The sequence below is a fragment of the Orcinus orca genome, chromosome 3 (assembly GCF_937001465.1).
Source record: "Orcinus orca chromosome 3, mOrcOrc1.1, whole genome shotgun sequence".
Lineage (NCBI taxonomy): Eukaryota > Metazoa > Chordata > Mammalia > Artiodactyla > Delphinidae > Orcinus > Orcinus orca.
Genome location: NC_064561.1, coordinates 19,222,199 through 19,239,482, shown reverse-complemented (window position 1 = coordinate 19,239,482; position 17,284 = coordinate 19,222,199). Strand labels below are relative to the sequence as shown.

General features: G+C 46.0%; 1 protein-coding gene and 1 long non-coding RNA gene across 2 annotated transcripts; one reads left to right on the top strand and one right to left on the bottom strand.

Annotated features, from left to right (window-relative positions):
- Positions 1-539: 539 nt before the first annotated feature.
- Positions 540-4,542, bottom strand: NHP2 (NHP2 ribonucleoprotein). The gene is made up of 4 exons (XM_004284787.4): positions 4,241-4,542; positions 3,962-4,031; positions 1,557-1,662; positions 540-894 (listed from the first exon to the last, which is right to left on the bottom strand). Exons 1-4 carry the CDS (start codon positions 4,398-4,400, stop codon positions 769-771), a joined length of 462 nt encoding a protein of 153 aa, XP_004284835.2. The 5' UTR covers positions 4,401-4,542; the 3' UTR covers positions 540-768.
- Positions 4,543-4,647: 105 nt separating this feature from the next.
- On the top strand, positions 4,648-17,025 carry LOC125964047 (uncharacterized). The gene is made up of 2 exons (XR_007476573.1): positions 4,648-9,630; positions 10,054-17,025. It is a non-coding gene; the product is annotated as an uncharacterized LOC125964047 (long non-coding RNA).
- Positions 17,026-17,284: the final 259 nt, after the last annotated feature.

Below are 17,284 nucleotides of genomic sequence, written 5' to 3'. Positions count from 1 at the left end.
CTGAAGCTTGGCTGCTGTGTGTACTGGGTCCTGTGCTGGGCCTTTGAAAACAGGAAGGCACCATAAGTCTAAAATGTTTGAAGGGATTAGGTTATGGGGCCATTATGCCAAGCAGGAGAGATGGCCTGGGGTTCTGCAATTAACTTCATATATCTATTTAAAATTTACTGTGTGGGTGGGTACATTCCTTCTGTCAGCTTCCCAGTGGCATTTAAGTCTCTTGGGGAAAAAGAAAAGAGGAATGGGGGTGTCCCCGACATAGGAGCTACAGGCTTAGGTGAAGTGGGGCCTGGGCTCAGCTGGCTAGTCCTGCAGCTCCCAGCTACTCTGGAAGCGGGAGTGGAAAGCTCAGGGTGGGCAGTAGGGTCTGTTCTCAGCTTGAGTCTAGCACTGGCTCTGGTGGCCAAGCACTAGCACTGAACATTCTTGAAGTCCTCGGGTCCTCTGAGGAGAAAGGCTGCTTCTGCTCTTTCTTCCCCACCAACTCCTCAGCCCCACCAGTAGCTGCTGCTTAAAAAAACACCCACAGACTCAGCACATTTTAGTTTTAGCATTTATTTCTCCCACGTCATCTTCATTGAAGCTCAACAGAAAATAGCACTGATGGAGAAGATGCTGGCTTTGCTGCCGTGAAGTAGCTGTTGGAGCCACCTGGGAAGAACACGTGCCTCAGGGTACCAGAGAGATGCCATGAATGTGGGCAGCCAGCTGGTGCGCTGCCAATGCAACAGCTTCTGGAGCAGGTGCCCAGGTTGCTGCCTAAGTCCTTCACATGGGCGGGGGCAGGGCCTGTACCTCCTCCAGGCACTCGTCATAGGCCTCCTGGTATTCCTCATGGGGCTTGACCATTATCACACAGGTGGGGCGCTTAGAGCCGGCGGCTGCACCCAGGTCCTGCAGAGAAGGAAATAGAAGGGCTGTTTGGAAAGAAGGCCGCACAACCTGTATACCAGGGAGTCACAAACTGATGATCCACCAGCCTAATCCAGCCCACAGACTAGTGCTAGTGTCAATGTTAAGACATGTGCTAGTCAGTCAATGTTAACATTTTGCCACCATTTAAACTCAGCAAACTTTCGAGTTGTGGTCCAGCAACACTGGGCCTACAGTTTCACATGGCAACTGTGAAAGGGCTCCAGCCCAGCAGGGGCTGTCCCCTTGGGCAGTGCCTATGCTTTCCAGGTCCCTGCCATCCCCCACTCCCTGGACCCCAGACCTGGCCTCTGCTCTTTAAGGGTAAGGACAGCTTCAGGTCCCTAGAACATCCCCTCTGAAACTGTACCCACCTAATAGGACTTACATATCCAAGTTCACCTTCTGTTTCATTCCCATAGTCCATGGAGAAGGGGATTCCCATTTTACAAGAAAGAAATGGAAGTGCAGAGAGGTAACTTATCTGCAGTCCCTCGTCTAGGAAGCAGCAGAGCCAAGAATCCATCCAGGCCTGTCTTAACTCCAAAGCTCATGCTCCTTCCCACTATGGCCTGCTGCCACATACCTGATCCCAGACACCCTCCCTCCTGTGCTGACCAAGATCAGGCACACGTGCTCCTTACCGTCTTAGAGGGGATATAGACGTACGGCAAATTCCGGTCTTCACACATAACTGGGAGATGGCAGTATACCTCAATGGGTAATGTGTCTCCTGCCAAAACCATGATCCTGAAATAAGAGAAACCACTGTCATTTCCAGCTTGCTTTTTCCCTCTTTCAGTCGTAAGTGTTGCCTCTGAGCTGGGCCTTGGGGGTACAGAGATGGGTAAGCTGCCCCATGACCTCAAAGAGTCCAATTATTAACGTGTGTCTCCCAACCTTTAGAAATTCATGCAGGTTGGTTTGGTGAGTGCATTCCTCTGGAGAGGTAATCTCTATTGCTTGGCAACAAGTAAATGCCACCAAGTGTGACAAAGCATACCGCGCTGGGACAGATGAGGTATGAGAGAGATGCCAAGGAGTAAGAGCTCAGCTCTCCTTGGAAGATCAAAAAATGAATCAGGAAATGATACTTGAGAGGAAAGCTGAATGATGAACATGTCAGGCAGCCCGTGGAGGGGCTGGAGACAGGGAAAGCATTTAAGGTCGAGAGAATCAGAAGGATACCAGATACACAGGGGCTGGCTATTGCTGGGGAGCCAGGGATGGCTTTGGAGTCCAGGATGGGGATGGGGCAGACAAGATGGCTAGAAAAACTAGTCACATTTAAGGGCCTTGAGTGCTTCCAGGATCATTCCCAGGAGTGACAGGGAAACAGATCCAATGAAAGCTTGCCAGAGAATCCCCAGCTAGGGCTCTTAGCTGGGAAAGTGTTGGGGTTCTGGGACAAGGGCCTCAGCAGCCCTGATGACACAGAGGGAAGGGTCTGTTCCCTAGGGGAGTGAGAGGAAAACACAAGGAAAAAGCTCTTGGTTCAAAGCACTGCATCCACACTCCTCGTTTTCCTTTTGCCTCATATACTCTCCTCCTCTGCAGGCTCCTCTTCCTTTGAGTAGCCTTTATTTTATTTTATTGGCCGTGCCTCACGGCTTGCGGGATCTTAGTTCCCCAACCAGGGATCGAACCCTGGGCCCCCTGCAGTGGAAGCACGGAGTCCTAACTGCTGGACCGCCAGGGAATTCCTCAGTAGCCTTTAAATGCTGCTGTTCCCACAGCCTGGTCCTTGGCTGCCCTGTCAGTACTTTCTCCCCAGCTGACCCCATCCATAACCAAGGCTTCAAGCACCAACTATGTGTTGACAACTCCCAAATCTATTCTTTCCAGCCTGACCCTCTCCCAAACTGCAAACCCTTATAGCCACTTGCCTGTTTGACATTTCTGCTAGGGAGACGGTTCATATGTCTAAAAGGCACCTCAAAAACTTGTCTAAAACCAAACTCATGATCTTCCCATACAAACCCAGCTCCCTCCACTATTCACTATTTCAGTGAGTGTGCCCTCTGTCCATTCGCCTGGAATCCACACCTCTTCACTCCATATCGGAAAGTCCTCTCATCCATCCACTTTAATTCTTTCCATCTCGCCATCACTAACCCAATCAAAAATTGCCCTCGCCTCTTCTATGCCACAGTAGCCTCCTATCTCAATTTCCCCATCTATTCTTCCACCTCTGATCCTTTCCAAAGTTGCCAGAAAAATCTTCTTAAGGTGTAAACATAATTATGTCACTCCCTGGCTTTAACCCTCAGTGGCCTCCAAAGCTCTGAGTACAAAAACTAAACTTACCATGGCTTACAAAAACCCCATGCGAAGTTAGCACTTCTGTCCACTACTACCCTCTCCTGCCCTGAAATCCACTTTCTTCTGGCAGAATGTCTCCCCTCCCCCCCAGCCCACAAACTAATTCCTATATCTTCAGACCTCAGCTACCCCACCTAGGTCAGACTCCATAGAGCATCAAATCCCCCCAGCATTATTTATCTCTGGAGCACCTACAATGTACCAGACACTTGTGAAAGTAAAGCAGTGAGAGGCTTTTTCCTATTCTCAAAGAGCTTACTTTCTGGCCCTAGTGGGAGATACAGGGAATAAAAATGCAAATAAGTTTCAGGTTCTGATAAATGCCAGAAAGAAAAGATGTAGGATAATAAAGTCATTCTCACTGCACCCTGTACTTTTCCTTCACGGTTACCTATGACACTTGTAATTTTGTGTGTATTTGATTACTGTCATTGTCTCGCCATAGTATAGTGCCTGAAAAAGAGGAGTCAGTAAATAGTCGCTGAATGAATGAAACTGGGATCTACCCTAAGTGAGCTGGCTTATACGATTCGCTTCCCCTGGAATTCACTTTCCCCATGGTGTCCCTTTGCGCTCGTGTAAGTGATGTATCAGCATCTGTACGGAAGGGAATTTACCTTCTGCACATGAGGGGGAGTCATAGCTCTTTTACCGACTACCTACTAAGTAGCAGGGATACCTTCGTCATCGTTTAGAAATGCAAAATCCGGCGGGAGGGGGTTCTTACCCTTTCTCGCCTTTGTTGATAAATTTCTGAACTTCCTTCACCCCGCGCCGAATCTGCTTCTGCTTTACGGCTGCAACGACAGAATAATCGGTCGAGGGGACCTCCGCCCGCCACCCGCGCCCTGTCCCGACTCACCCCGGCGTCCACCCGTACCTTTTTTTTTTTTTTGAAGACGCCACGCGGCTTGCGTAACTTCCCCACCTAGGGGTCGAACCCATGCCCCCTCCACTGGAAGCGCAGAGTCTTAACCATTGGACCACCAGGAAAGTCCCGCCGCACCTTTCTTGATGCATTTGTAGAGCTTCCGCGTGAGGCGGCGAGAAGCCAGAGGCTGCGCGATGGGGTTCAGATTCACCAGCAGCTCATGGTAAGTGCGCTCTCCGCAGCACGCGTCCGCCTGAGCCTCCGGCCCGTCTGGATCTGCCTTTATTTTGGTCATGGCAGCGACCGCGGCAACCGAGTGCCCAAAGTACTAATCCACGCGGCCGGCGCTTCAGGAATCACTTCCGGGTCATGCCGCTCTGCAGGAAGCAGGCAGTACACCATAACCAATTAGGAACTCAGGTCTCCGACTCTGACCAATTCTTGACGCTCAGCTTCTTAAATATACAGCACGGAGGGGCGGGGCCTCGGCCTTAGGGGCGGGGCCACTCCCATAACTGGGGCGGGGCGGGGCGGAGTGGATTAGGGCCGGAGTCTGAGGGTTCAGGAGGCAAGGGGCGGAGCCCTGAGGGATTCGGGGCCTGGAGGAGGTGAGGAGGCATTGGGACCCAGGCTTGGGCTCTTCTGAGAGTTCGGCGTCACAGAATAGGCGGCGGGAGGAAGAGGAGGAGGAGGAGGCTGTACCTGTAGGGTCGTGACCACATTTAAGGCGACAGGATCCTTGCCTAAAGCGCGGGGTCTGCGACCGGACTGGAAGAATGGGAAGGCTGCTCGGTGTGATTCCAAACCTCCTTAGAATCTGATCCCTTAGGCAGTGCCTAGCCCGGTCAGGTCCCAGGTCCTGAACTGGTCCTGGCTGGTGTAACCTAGGTGCCAAGGTTAAGGTAAAGCCTGACACTGCTAACGATTCCTTCGTTCCAGCACGATTTTTCACACTCTGCTTTCTCTTTCCTGGCAAGGGATGGACCCACTCACTCACTGATTGCCTCGGTCTAGACCGCTGTTCCCCAGAGAGCCGGTGGCTCGCTCCCACCCTTCCCGCAGGAATCTGCTCAGATGTTTACCACGGGAGAGGTTCTCCTGACCAAAGTATCTAAAATTGCAGTTCCCGCCGACCTCCCAACGGCATCCCCTAACCCTCTGTTTTCCTTGTAGTTCCTACCGCCGCCTGGCATCACGCCCACGCAAGGCATGGCGGAGACAGCTGGCGGGAGCTGAGAGGGAAGACAGCATGAACACTGGGGTTGAGACTTCGGGGTGTGGTGGGGGAGAGATCTGAGTAGGCGCCCGGTTTGCAGTTAACTCTAGAGGATTAATGAACTGTAACGCTGGGGAGGCGAGCAGGCCTAGACGGGGGTGGATCTTGTACCTCTGACTTACTTCATGTACCCTGTCTTGGAACACTGGATGAATATTAATTAGATCATTGTTACAAATTAGTTGCCTTTGATTATAGGATTGACAAAGGCAACTAATTTGTCAATTAGTCTCGTCATTTTTGTGGTGGCCAAACAGGCCAGAAAGTGGAACTTTAGAAGCCTGCATGTGGCCTTGCCAGCACAAAGCAGTTAAGCCAGCTGAAAACTGACCTTTTAACCCTCTAACCAAGTGCAGTCGTTACATAAAAAACAAGTAGCTTTTCAAAAACTTAGTATTTTAATAAGAAAAAGTAGGATGCAATCCATACTAAACTTAGACCCCAAATAATTTCACAAATAGAAAAATATATCAGTTGAACAATGAGAATAGTTATATAAGCAACAAAAAATAATTTGAAAATAAGCAAAGTTTGTATGCACAATGTAACCAAAAATTGACCTTTTAAATGTTTGCACTTTGGAATTTCTTGAGAAAAGATAGTCCCTCCTGAGCTTTAGGACTGGTGGCTACTGTCAGCTTTGCCTTACTGTCCACCACTTTGCTGTACCATTTCTCACCCCAAACCCTCCCCCACCTTCTCCCTCCCCCTAGGTAGAAGTTCTGGCCCTCCCTAGGGAACCCTCCCCAAGTGGCACGTGAGGCTGTGAGAGCAGAGCTCCTCTGAACACACAGCTGGCAGGGCTCTGCAGGGTGGTTTTCTTTTCTTTTTCAATCTTAATATTTTTTTTTGTTTTATTGGAGTATAATTGCTTTACAATGTTGTGTTAGTTTCTGCTGTACAATGTATACGTATATCCCCTCCCTCTTGGACCTCCCTCCCACCCATCCCCATCCCACCCATCTAGGTCGTCACAGAGCACTGAGCTGAGCTCCCTGTGCTATACAGCAGGTTCCCACTAGCTATCTGTTTTACACACGATAGTGTATATATGTCAATCCTAATCTCCCAATTCATCCCACCCTCCCCTTCCCCCACTGTGTCCACATGTCCATTCTCTATGCCTGCGTCTCTATTCCTGCCCTGGAAATAGGTTCATCTGTACCATTTTTCTAGATTCCACATACATGCGTTAATATACGATATTTGTTTTTCTCTTTCTGACTTACTTCCCTCTGTATGACAGACTCTAGGTACATCCACATCTCTACAAATGACCCAATTTCATTCCTTTTTATGGCTGAGTAATATTCCATTGTATATATTTACCACATCTTTATCCATTCATCTGTCGTTGGACATTTAGATTGTTCCATGTCCTGGCTATTGTAAATAGTGCTGCAATGAACTTTGGGGTACATGTGTCATTTTGAATTATGGTTTTCTCAGGGTGTATGTCCAGTAGTGGGATTGCTGGGTCATATGGTAATTCTATTTTTAGTTTTTTAAGGAACCTCCATACTGTTCTCCACAGTGGCTGTATCAATTTACATTCCTACCAACAGTGCAAGAGGGTGCAGGGTGGTTTTCTATTCCTCTTTTAGCCTTGTTGGTTGGGTGACAATGTGTCAGTGTTGCAAAGGGGAAACGTGCTCCCAGATGTGTGCACTGGGCATGATGAACTCCACAGAGAATTATCATCCCCAGGAAACCCAATTCAAGCAAATGTGCTTGACTGACCTCACCAAGGTCTCAGTTATGAAGACCTCTCAGTTCTCAAATGGAAGGAGGAAGGAATTAACATTTATATGCCAAGCACATTACATGTGATATCTCATCCAGTGCTCACAAAGAATACCTTTATTATTCACAGTTTTCTGAGGCTCATAAAGGTAATAGCTTCATGCAGCTCACACAAAGCTGAATTTGAATCCTGGTCCGCTAATGTCCAAGCTCACGCTCTGCTCATCTCCTGTGACTCGGTATTCAACTTTAGCTCAAAGTTTGTGAAATGTGGCTGGATAGTGAAAGTGTGGGAATCTTGGCTTGGCCAGGTCACAAGTGTCAATTTTTTGAGCCATAAGACAATGAAGTGCCAAGAACAAATCTGTCCTCAGTAAACCACACCGTGTATTTCTAACACCAGTCTCAGAGATCTGTGCCAGATCCAAGGTGGTTTGTGTGACTTCACTGATTTTGTGTGAATGGCCACTCCCACTCACTTGAAGCAGGGTAGAATGGGTGAGAATGTAATGGCTAATGGGTAGTCAATCAGGGTTCTAAATGACAAATGACAACCTCTCTGGGCTTCAGTGCCTCATCTATAAAATGAGAAAGTTAGACCTAGATGGACTAAGGTCCCTTCTTTTAGAAAACTGGGGTAGATAATTTTTTTAAATTGAGATATAATTCCCGTATCATACAATTTGCCCGTTTAAAGTATATGATTCACTGGTTTTAGTGTATTCACCGAGTTGTGCAGCCATCACCACAGTCAATTTTAGGACATTTTCATCACTGCACCCTTTAGCTATCACCTCTGACCCCCTCATCCTCCCTAGACCTACGTAACCACTAATCTCCCCTTTGTCTCTATAGATGTCCCTGTACTGGACATTTCACAGAAATGGAATCATATAGTATGTGGCCTCTTGTGTCTGACTCCTTTTGCTTAAGATGTTTTCAAGGTTTGTCCATATTGTAGCATGTGTCAGTGCTCCATTACTACATAACATTCCATTGTATGGGTATACTATATTTTATCCATTTATCAGTTGATGGACTGGGTTGTTTCCACCTTTTGGAAACTGTGAACATTCATGTACTGCTGTGAACATTCATGTACAAGTTTTCATGTGGGCATATGTGGTTTTTTTAAATTAATTAATTAATTTTGGTGGGCAGCATTGGGTCTTCTAAAAAAAGTCCCTGTCTTTTTTTATAAATAAAGTTTTATCAGAAACTCCACACCCATTTGTTTACATACTGCCCATGGCTGCTTTCATACTGTAACAGCAGAGTTGAATAGTTGCAACAGAGATTGTGTAGCCCACAGAGCCTAGAATATTGACTATCTGGTCCTTAACAGAAAACGTTTGCTGACTCATCTAAATCAAATGGACTCTGACACCGTTCTCCCTATCAAGCCCCAAACACTCTCAACCCAGTTTCCTCCCCAGTCTGCTCCACTCCAGCTTGTCTGCCCTCCTCTCTGTCCCTCTTGAAGAAAGAGAAAAATAGATTCCTCCTTCCATGTGTAGAAAAGGAAGGCCCAGATGAAACCGAGTATGGTCAGGTTTCTGTTCCTCCTCAGCAGTAGTGGGGGCACAGGACTAGGAAGGGGACCACCAGCTGCTCCCTGAATCCCACCTCTCTCCACCCCCAGCTAAAGACTGACTGAGGGAGAGGGAAGCCTGGTCCCTGGTTTGCTCTGTGGTCTGGGAGAAGTCCCTGCCTCTCCAAGCCTCATCATTCCCCTCCTGTTACCAGAGGAGAGGGAATAGACAGATCCCAAAGATGATTCCAGTTCTCACATTCTAGGACTAGGACCATGACCTCCATGCCCCTCTCCAAAGGCAAAGCAAGAAACCAGCTGTTAACAGAGCACGGTAATAAAAAGTTCATAAGCCATAGCTGGCCACAATCAATCCTGGTAATTCCTCACTTCTCCAGAGGGTAGGCATACACTCAAAACAGAGGAGATGTGAGCCTGGTCAGACAGGGCTGGACCAGCCCACTTGACAGACCCCAGGCCCAGGGGGTACAGCAGAGCTTGGGCAGTGGCAATGTCACCTGCTTTCTCCATCCTATCACATCCCATGGAATCAACAACTATGGGATAGGTTCAGTGTCTGGAGGCAGTGGCCCTTCTGCAGTAACTCCCAGATCTCCACCTACATCTGGGACCCAGGTCTCCCCACAGTTCCAGCCACACCCACAGTGGCCAACATTTATCCAGCACTTACTTTCTATGCATTTGATCCTCTCCACAACCTGATGAGGTGGGGATGCTTATCATCAACTCCAACTCCTCCTGGGTGTCTTTTCTCAGCTAGCCTGTCTGACCTGCCCCTCTACCTGTGTTTTCAATTCAGTGAATGATTCCAGCAATTGGTGTGTTCGTTTTCTATTGTTGTTGTAATATATGACCACTTAGTGCCTTAAAACAATATCCTTTTATTCTCTCCCAGGTTTGCAGGTTAGAAGTCCAGGATGGCATGGCTGGGTTCCTTGATCAGTGCTTACAAAGGTAAAAGTCAAAGTTTCCAACTGCTGTGATCTCATCTGGCACTTGGGATCCTCTTCCAAGCTCATTCCTGCTGTTGGCCTGTTTCTGTTCCTTGTGGTTGTAGGATTGGGATCCTAGCTTCCTATTGGCCAGGGATCCTTCTCAGCTTCTTACAGCTGCTCTTTGGTCCTTGTAGATGGCCTCCTCCATCTTCAGGTGCTAGGTTCAAATCTGATTCCCCTTCAGCGAACAGCAGAGGAAGCTGCTCAGGCATACTGTCCATTCCCCTGTTTTCCCACAGTTGCCTGAATGATCTTCCAAAATCATAAAACTAACCAGGTGAACCTGAACTTAAACTCCTGCTCCCCAGTAGCCTCAAGATCTAAAGAAAACTCTGTGAAGTTCATTCATTCAGATGTTTTCTGAGCACTGACTCCCTGCCAGGTACCAGTTCCACAGACAGTCTCTGCCCTCCTGGAGCTTTCTGTGTTGTGAGATGGAGGGACCCCAACAATGAACATGGCTGCGGTAAGTGCTGAGAGTGGCCATTCTATTGGGCCCTGCCACCAGGCTGTCTTCAGCCCTGCCCTCCCCCTTCTTCACCTCCAGGCTTTACCAGCACCCCCTCCCCCCAGCCATTCCACAAATCTCAGTAGGAAGCAGCTTTTTCCCAGATCTCTTCCTAGGTTCCAGTTCTTAGAGTTCCTGATGCTTCCCAGTCATGGAACACAGCAGTAGAGTTCATTTGGAACCCCTGGGGAGGCAAGGACTTTCTCTAGCTCCCTCTGATGCCTGGCACGGTGTTTGACACATACTAGATGCTCAGTACATTTTTTGGAATGAATAGAGAGTCCGATAGGCAATGGTGGAGACACAAACCTCCTCAGCATCTTCTCTACTCCTGACGGTCTGCGAACTCCACAGAAAATGCTGGCAGCAAAAACTCCAGCCGCTCAGAGTTCTAGCCCATGGGTGCCTACGCTGGCATCCTCTGCCCTGGCCTTAGCTGTAAATTGCAGCTGGAGCCCCAGGATGTTGCTGCTTGGGGATCAGCTATTTCAGGACCAGAGCTCACTCCATGGCACGAAGTCTGGCAGGCATGCCAGTGTCAAGTCCAAGGAGAGCAAGGGAGAAGGATGAGATTTTCTGGGCACAAGAACAGAAAATGTGCCCATCAAGCACTATGCTCAAGAATCCCGTTAAGCAGTGGGAGGCAGCTGGCACTGTGGAGACAGGGCAGGTTTTGCATGCACGTGCATGCACCCAGAAACACACACACACACACACACACTCACATCAACACATCACCAACTTCTACCAAAACAGCAAAGAAAACAGGAGAGTCTCCAACAGAGGAGAGATTTCCCTGATTTTTGAGAGCATGCAAAGCCAATGGAAGAGGGTAGCAGATGAAGCGGGTTGGCAGAGCTGCAGCCCAGGAGAGGCTTCGGGGGTGGCGGGGGCACTGCAGAGGGAACTTGCCTTGCATGGCACCCACAGGCCCCGGGACTGTGTGAGTGGGAGTCAGAACTGAAACAGTGGCAGCACCGGCCCGCACCACCTCCTCCTCTCTCCAGGCAGCCCCAGACAAAAAACCCATCTGGGAAAAGCACGGGCTTTCAGTAGGTGTTGGTGGCCCAAAGTAGAGTCTGCCTCAGGCTGCGATTGGGGATCCAGGGCTGACAACGGACTCAGTGGCCACCCTCCCCCTCTCCCCACCACCAACTGGAGCCACAGTCCATGGCCCACAGCAGCTGCCTCAGCACAAAGTGCCCAACCATAACACAAAGTGTCTCGTGGAACTGTCTCAGCTTCCCATCTGTTAAATGTCTGGATTAGGTGGTCGCTAGGGTCCCTTGGACTTCTAAAAATATCATCCTCCCCACTAGTTTTATCCCTGCCAGAAATCAAATCCACATGCCACTGGCCGCCCCAGGTCACTGGCTGGGAAAGTGGGAAGGAGGGAGAGTCAATGCTGATGCCCTACATTAACCCTAACCCTAACCCTCCTAAGGGCCAGCATTCCCAGTGTCAAATTGTGTCCCCCAAAGCCATCTGTTCAAGTGCTAATCCTTGGTACCTGTGCACATGACCTTATTTGGAAATAGGGTTTTGTAGATGTAATCAAGTAAAGATGAGCTCATTAGGGTGGACCCTAATACAATATGACTGGTGTCCTTATAAGAAGAGGGAAAAATGCCATGTGACAATGGAGGCAGAGATTAGAGAGATGTGTCTACAAGCCAAGGAACACCAGGGATAGCAGTGACACCAGAAGCTAAGAGAAAGGTACAGAACAGATTCTCCCCTAGAACCTGCAGAGAAAGCACAGCCCTGCGGATACTTTGATTTTGGACTTCTAGCCTCTAGAATTATGAGACAATAAGTTTGTATTGTTTTAAGCCAAGCCAGCCCTAGGAAACTAACACACCGAGCCAGTCCCCAGGATATGCTTATTGAACAAATGAATACCTCTCCTCCCCACCCCAATCTATCATCATGAGGGAACAGAAAAGGAAGCAGACCCACCCCTCAGATTGGAAGGGTTCAGGGCAAGAGCATAGATGGAGTCCTGTTCCCTCCTCCTCTATTTCCACCTATCCGTCCCACCCTGTTCTGTATAGTGAGGGACCCACACTCTGTCCACGAATTCCCCCACACACACACCTTGGCCTCCCTTCAGGGACAGCTCTCTCTCTGAATAGCAGATCGAAGGAGAGGTCTGGGCAGGCAGTAGTAATGGACTCAGGGCTGACTGGGCAGGGAATTCCTGGACCTGGAGGATTGGGGGTGGGGAGACACACCCCCTTGATCTTGCAAATGCCTCACCCCAGCCCACTAAAGCTCAGGCCCAGAAGTGAACAGCCACACATCCAGCATGCACCTAACAGCAGCAGGGAGCCCTTTCCTGGCAGCATCTCACTCAATCCTCATTCTGTTTTAAAGGCGAAAAAGCTGAAGCACAGTAAAGTTGAAGAATCTGTCCAGGGCTAAAAAGCTGATAAACTATATATCTGGGATCAAATCCTGATCTGTTTGACTCCCAGACACTTCCTTTCTCCATATAACATGCTTTTCCCTAGACCTGGTTTAATTGGTAAACTGCCAAAACCTTATAAAATAGTTTAAAAACAAACAATTTTTTAAAAAAACAAGCCATCAAAGTAACTTAGTACTAGAGAAAGAATAGAGAGGCTGGAAATAGACCCAAACACATATTAGAATCTAGTATATCACAAAAGCTTTTTAAATAAATGGATGGAAAGGGAAAGAATTCAATAAATGGCATCAGGACAATGGCAAGCCATCTGGAAGAAAGCAAAGCTGGAGCCCTGCCTTGTCGCTCACACTCGCCAGTAAAACTGATGATCAAAATTTTTCATATAAACAATAAAACCACAAAAGCACTAGAAATTTTTCCTTAAAATACAAAAAGATTTTCCAAAGCACTAAGAGACAACTCTATAGAAAAACTGGACAAGAACAGAACAGAAAGTTCACAGAAAAGGAAACATAAATGACCTATAAAAATATGAAATGTCAGCACCCTTCTGAACTAAAGAAATGTAAATGAAAACAGACACAACAACCTCCTCCCCCTGAAAAAAGATTGCTAAAACCCAGTCTTTGAAAGCGATGGAGAGACACTGTTAGAACAAGTGTAAACTGCCCCTCTTTAGAGGACAATTGGACCATACTGCATCCATCAAAACATAAATGTTAGGGATTTATCCCCGGAGAGACTCACAAAAGTACCAAAGATAGTGCACAAGATTCACTGCAAACTTGCTCAAAATAGCAAAAACACTAAAACTAAAGTCCTTCAGTAGGGGCTGGTTAAATACATTATAGAAATCCATACAACATGATATGACAACACATTAAAAGAATAAGATCTATCTATCTATCTATGGTGAATAAGATTTATCTCTATCTATGGTGAAATCTATCTAGATTTATCTCTATCTATCTCTATCTATGGTGATTTATCTCTATCTATAGAAATCCATACAACATGATATGACAACACATTAAAAGAATAAGATTTATCTATGGTGAAGTAGAAAAATTTCCCAGCTATGTTGATAAGTGGAAACAAGTTGCCAGAACAATATGTTATTTAATGTACATAAACAAACAAATATATATGTATATATTTGCATATATACACGAAAACTTAATAGTGAATATCTCTGGAGAGCTTAAATCAGGGAAGAGGTGTTAGGGAGGAAAGACATTTAACTTTTGCTTTATACTCTTGTGTACTATCTGAAAATGTTTTTAACATAAATATTATCACCTTTAAAATAATACATTTTAAATTCCAAAGCCAAAATCCTGACGCTATAGAAACCCAACTTTCTGAAGAGCCAAGCTGACTTTTCTAAGCTCTCAGCTTTACACAGTAAGGTTTGTCCCAAGCAGTTGTGTTTGAGGAAGCTTCCATCCTCTGGAATCCCACTTGATGATCCCTCTCTCCTTAGCCTCTGTTCTGAAATCTCAGGCTTCACTTTTGGGGAGATACCAACTGCCGCTAAGGCAACTGAACTTCTATTTGAACTTCAGCTCCTAGAGTAAGCATCTAGCTTGATAAATAAAAAGTCAATTAAAAACTCATCCTTAATTTAAAAATGGGCAAGTAAACATTTCTCCTAAGGTATGCAAACAGCCATTAAGCACATGAAAAGTTGCTCAGCATCATTAGCCATCAGGCAAATGCAAATCAAAACCACAGTGAGATATTACTTCACACCCACTAGGATAACTATAATGAAAAAGTCAGATAACAGCCAGTATTGATGAGAATGAGGAGAAATTGGAACACTTGTACGCTGCTGGTACGAATGTGAAATGGTGCAGCCATTTTGGAAAACAGCCTGGCAGTTCCCCCAAAAGCTTAAGAGTTACCACGGACCCAGCAATTCTATTCTAGGTACATACCCAGAGACGAATCAAAAACATATGCCCATATACCCTGAGAAAACCATAATTCAAAAAGAGTCATGTACCACAATGTTCATTGCAGCACTATTTACAATAGCCAGGACATGGAAGCAACCTAAGTGTCCATCGACAGATGAATGGATAAAGAAGATGTGGCACATATAAACAATAGAATATTACTCAGCCATAAAAAGAAACGAAATTGAGTTATTGGTAGTGAGGTGGATGGACCTAGAGACTGTCATAGGAGTGAAGTAAGTAAGAAAGAGAAAAACAAATACCGTATGCTAACACATATATATGGAATCTAAAAAAAAAAAAAAGGTTCTGAGGAACCTAGGGGCAGGACACGAATAAAGACACAGACGGAGAATGGACTTGAGGACATAGGGAGGGGAAGAGTAAGCTGGGACGAAGTGAGAGAGTGGCATGGACATACATACACTACCAAATGTAAAGTAAATAGCTAGTGGGAAGCAGCCGCATAACACAGGGAGATCAGCTTGGTGCTTTGTGACCACCTAGAGGGGTGGGATAGGGAGGGTGGGAGGGAGCCGCAAGAGGGAAGGGATATGGGGATATATGTATACGTATAGCTGATTCACTTTGTGATGCAGCAGAAACTATAACACACAATTGTAAAGCACTTATACTCCAATAAAGATGTTAAAAAAAAACCAAAACATATGCCCTGAGGGCTTCCCTGGTGGCGCAGTGGTTGAGAGTCTGCCTGCCGATGCAGGGGACACGGGTTCGTGCCCCGGTCCGGGAAGATCCCACATGCCGCGGAGCGGCTGGGCCCATGAGCCATGGCCGTTGAGCCTGCGCGTCCGGAGCTTGTGCTCCGCAACGGGAGCTTGTACTCCGCAACAGTGCGAGGCCCACATACCTCAAAAAAAAACCCAAAAACAAACAAAAAACAAAAAACAAACATATGCCCTGGGACTTCCCTGGTGGCACAGTGGTTAAGAATCTGCCTGCCAATGCATGGGACATGGGTTTGACCCCTGGTCTGGGAAGATCCTACATGCCGTGGAGCAACTAAGCCCGTGCACCACAACTGCTGAGCCTGTGCCCTAGAGCCTGCGAGCCACAACTACATTTAAGCCCATGCGCCTAAAGCCCGTGCTCCGCAACAAGGGAAGCCACCGCAATGAGAAGCCTGCGCGCCGCAATGAAGAGCAGCCCCCGCTCGCTGCAATTAGAGAAAGCCCACACGCAGCAGCAAAGACCCAACGCAGCCAAAAATAAATAAATAAATAAATAAATAAATAAATAAATAAATAAATAAATAAAAAGTTATTTATAAAAAAAAAAAGACAGCGGGCTAGATTTGTTGCATGGGCTGTATGTAGCTCACTGTAGTTCCTTGTTTGGATGGTGGTGGCGGTGCTGGTGGTGGCAGCAGCGGCTTCCCCTATCCTCACCTCCTTTTTATCATCAATACCATTATTTGGAACCCAGTTATGGAAGGTTTTAGACACCTAAATAATTTGCTGACAACACAGAGCCATTAAAATATTTTTAAAAAATAGAAATATGATTGTTTTCAGTTTTAAAAAATTTTGAATAAGTAATATATTCACATGGTTCAAAATTATACCGAAAAGTTATACAGTGAGAAGTGTCCCTCCCACCCCTATTTCAGTTACCAATTTTACTAACCAGAAGCAACCAATGAGACCCATTTCCTACTTCGCCTTCTATAGATAGACCATATCTTGTCTATATACAAATGCTTTTCCCATTTTTATAGAAAAAGTAGCATGCTATGCGTAATATTCTGCACCTTGCTTTTTTCAATAGAGGAGTGTTCCTATTAAATGTTTGGTGTTTCTATTAAGATAGCATTAACAAATTATTTTATCACTGTTTACGAGAGGTTTGACATCTTCCTAATGTTGAATCTTCCTATTTGCTCAGATCTTTTATGTGCTCAATATTTCAAATTTTCTTCATCTTTATCTTGATAAGTATATTCCTAGGTGTTTTAGGTCCTTCTTTTATATCTTCTGATTGTCATTGGCATATACAAAAGCCACCGTACTGACTTCTTTTATACTTTAGAATAGTGTTTTGGGCTTTGGGTTTTCCATGTTTATAATCATATTATTTGCAAATGATGATGGTTTTATCTACTCTTTTCCTGTTTTTATACCTCTAGTTTCTTTCTCTTGTCCAATTGCATTGGTTGTACCTCCAGAAAAGGTTAAATAATGATGGAAGAAGACAACTTTGTGTTGTTTCTTACTTTAATGAAAGTGCTTCTGGAAGATGATGTTTGGGTTGTTTTTATAAATGTTTACCTTATTCTATTTTATCAAGAATGTTTACTAAAAATATGTGTTGGGTTTTATCAATTGCCCTGTTAATATATATTGATAAGACTTTTCCCCTCATTTTCTCTATTAATATGGTGCTTTATATTAGCAGAGTTCCTAATATTAAACCATCCTTGTCTTTTTGGAATAAGCCTTCCTTGTTGATTTAAAATTATTATTAATGTGCTGTTAGATTGTGTTTGCTTACACTTACTAGCATTCGTCCATCACTACCCATAACTGAACTCAGACTGTTTCTCTTATATTGGTTGTGTCAAGCCTGATGCCTGAGATGGACAAGTGGAGGGAGATGTGGAAGACGTTGTGGGACCTGTGTGTCTGGAGCTCATGGGAAAGGGCCGGACAGAGAGATAGATTTGTGAGTCATTGCATATAGGCGGTATTTTGTG

Coding starts and splice junctions, on each gene's coding strand:
- NHP2 (XM_004284787.4), bottom strand. CDS start 4,400: ATGACCAAAATAAAGGCAGATCCAGACGGGCCGGAGGCTCAGGCGGAC. Junction 4,032..4,240: donor CTACAAATGCATCAAGAAAG/GTGCGGCGGGAC, acceptor CTGTCGTTGCAG/CCGTAAAGCAGAAGCAGATT. Junction 895..1,556: donor TCTATATCCCCTCTAAGACG/GTAAGGAGCACG, acceptor CCTTCTCTGCAG/GACCTGGGTGCAGCCGCCGG.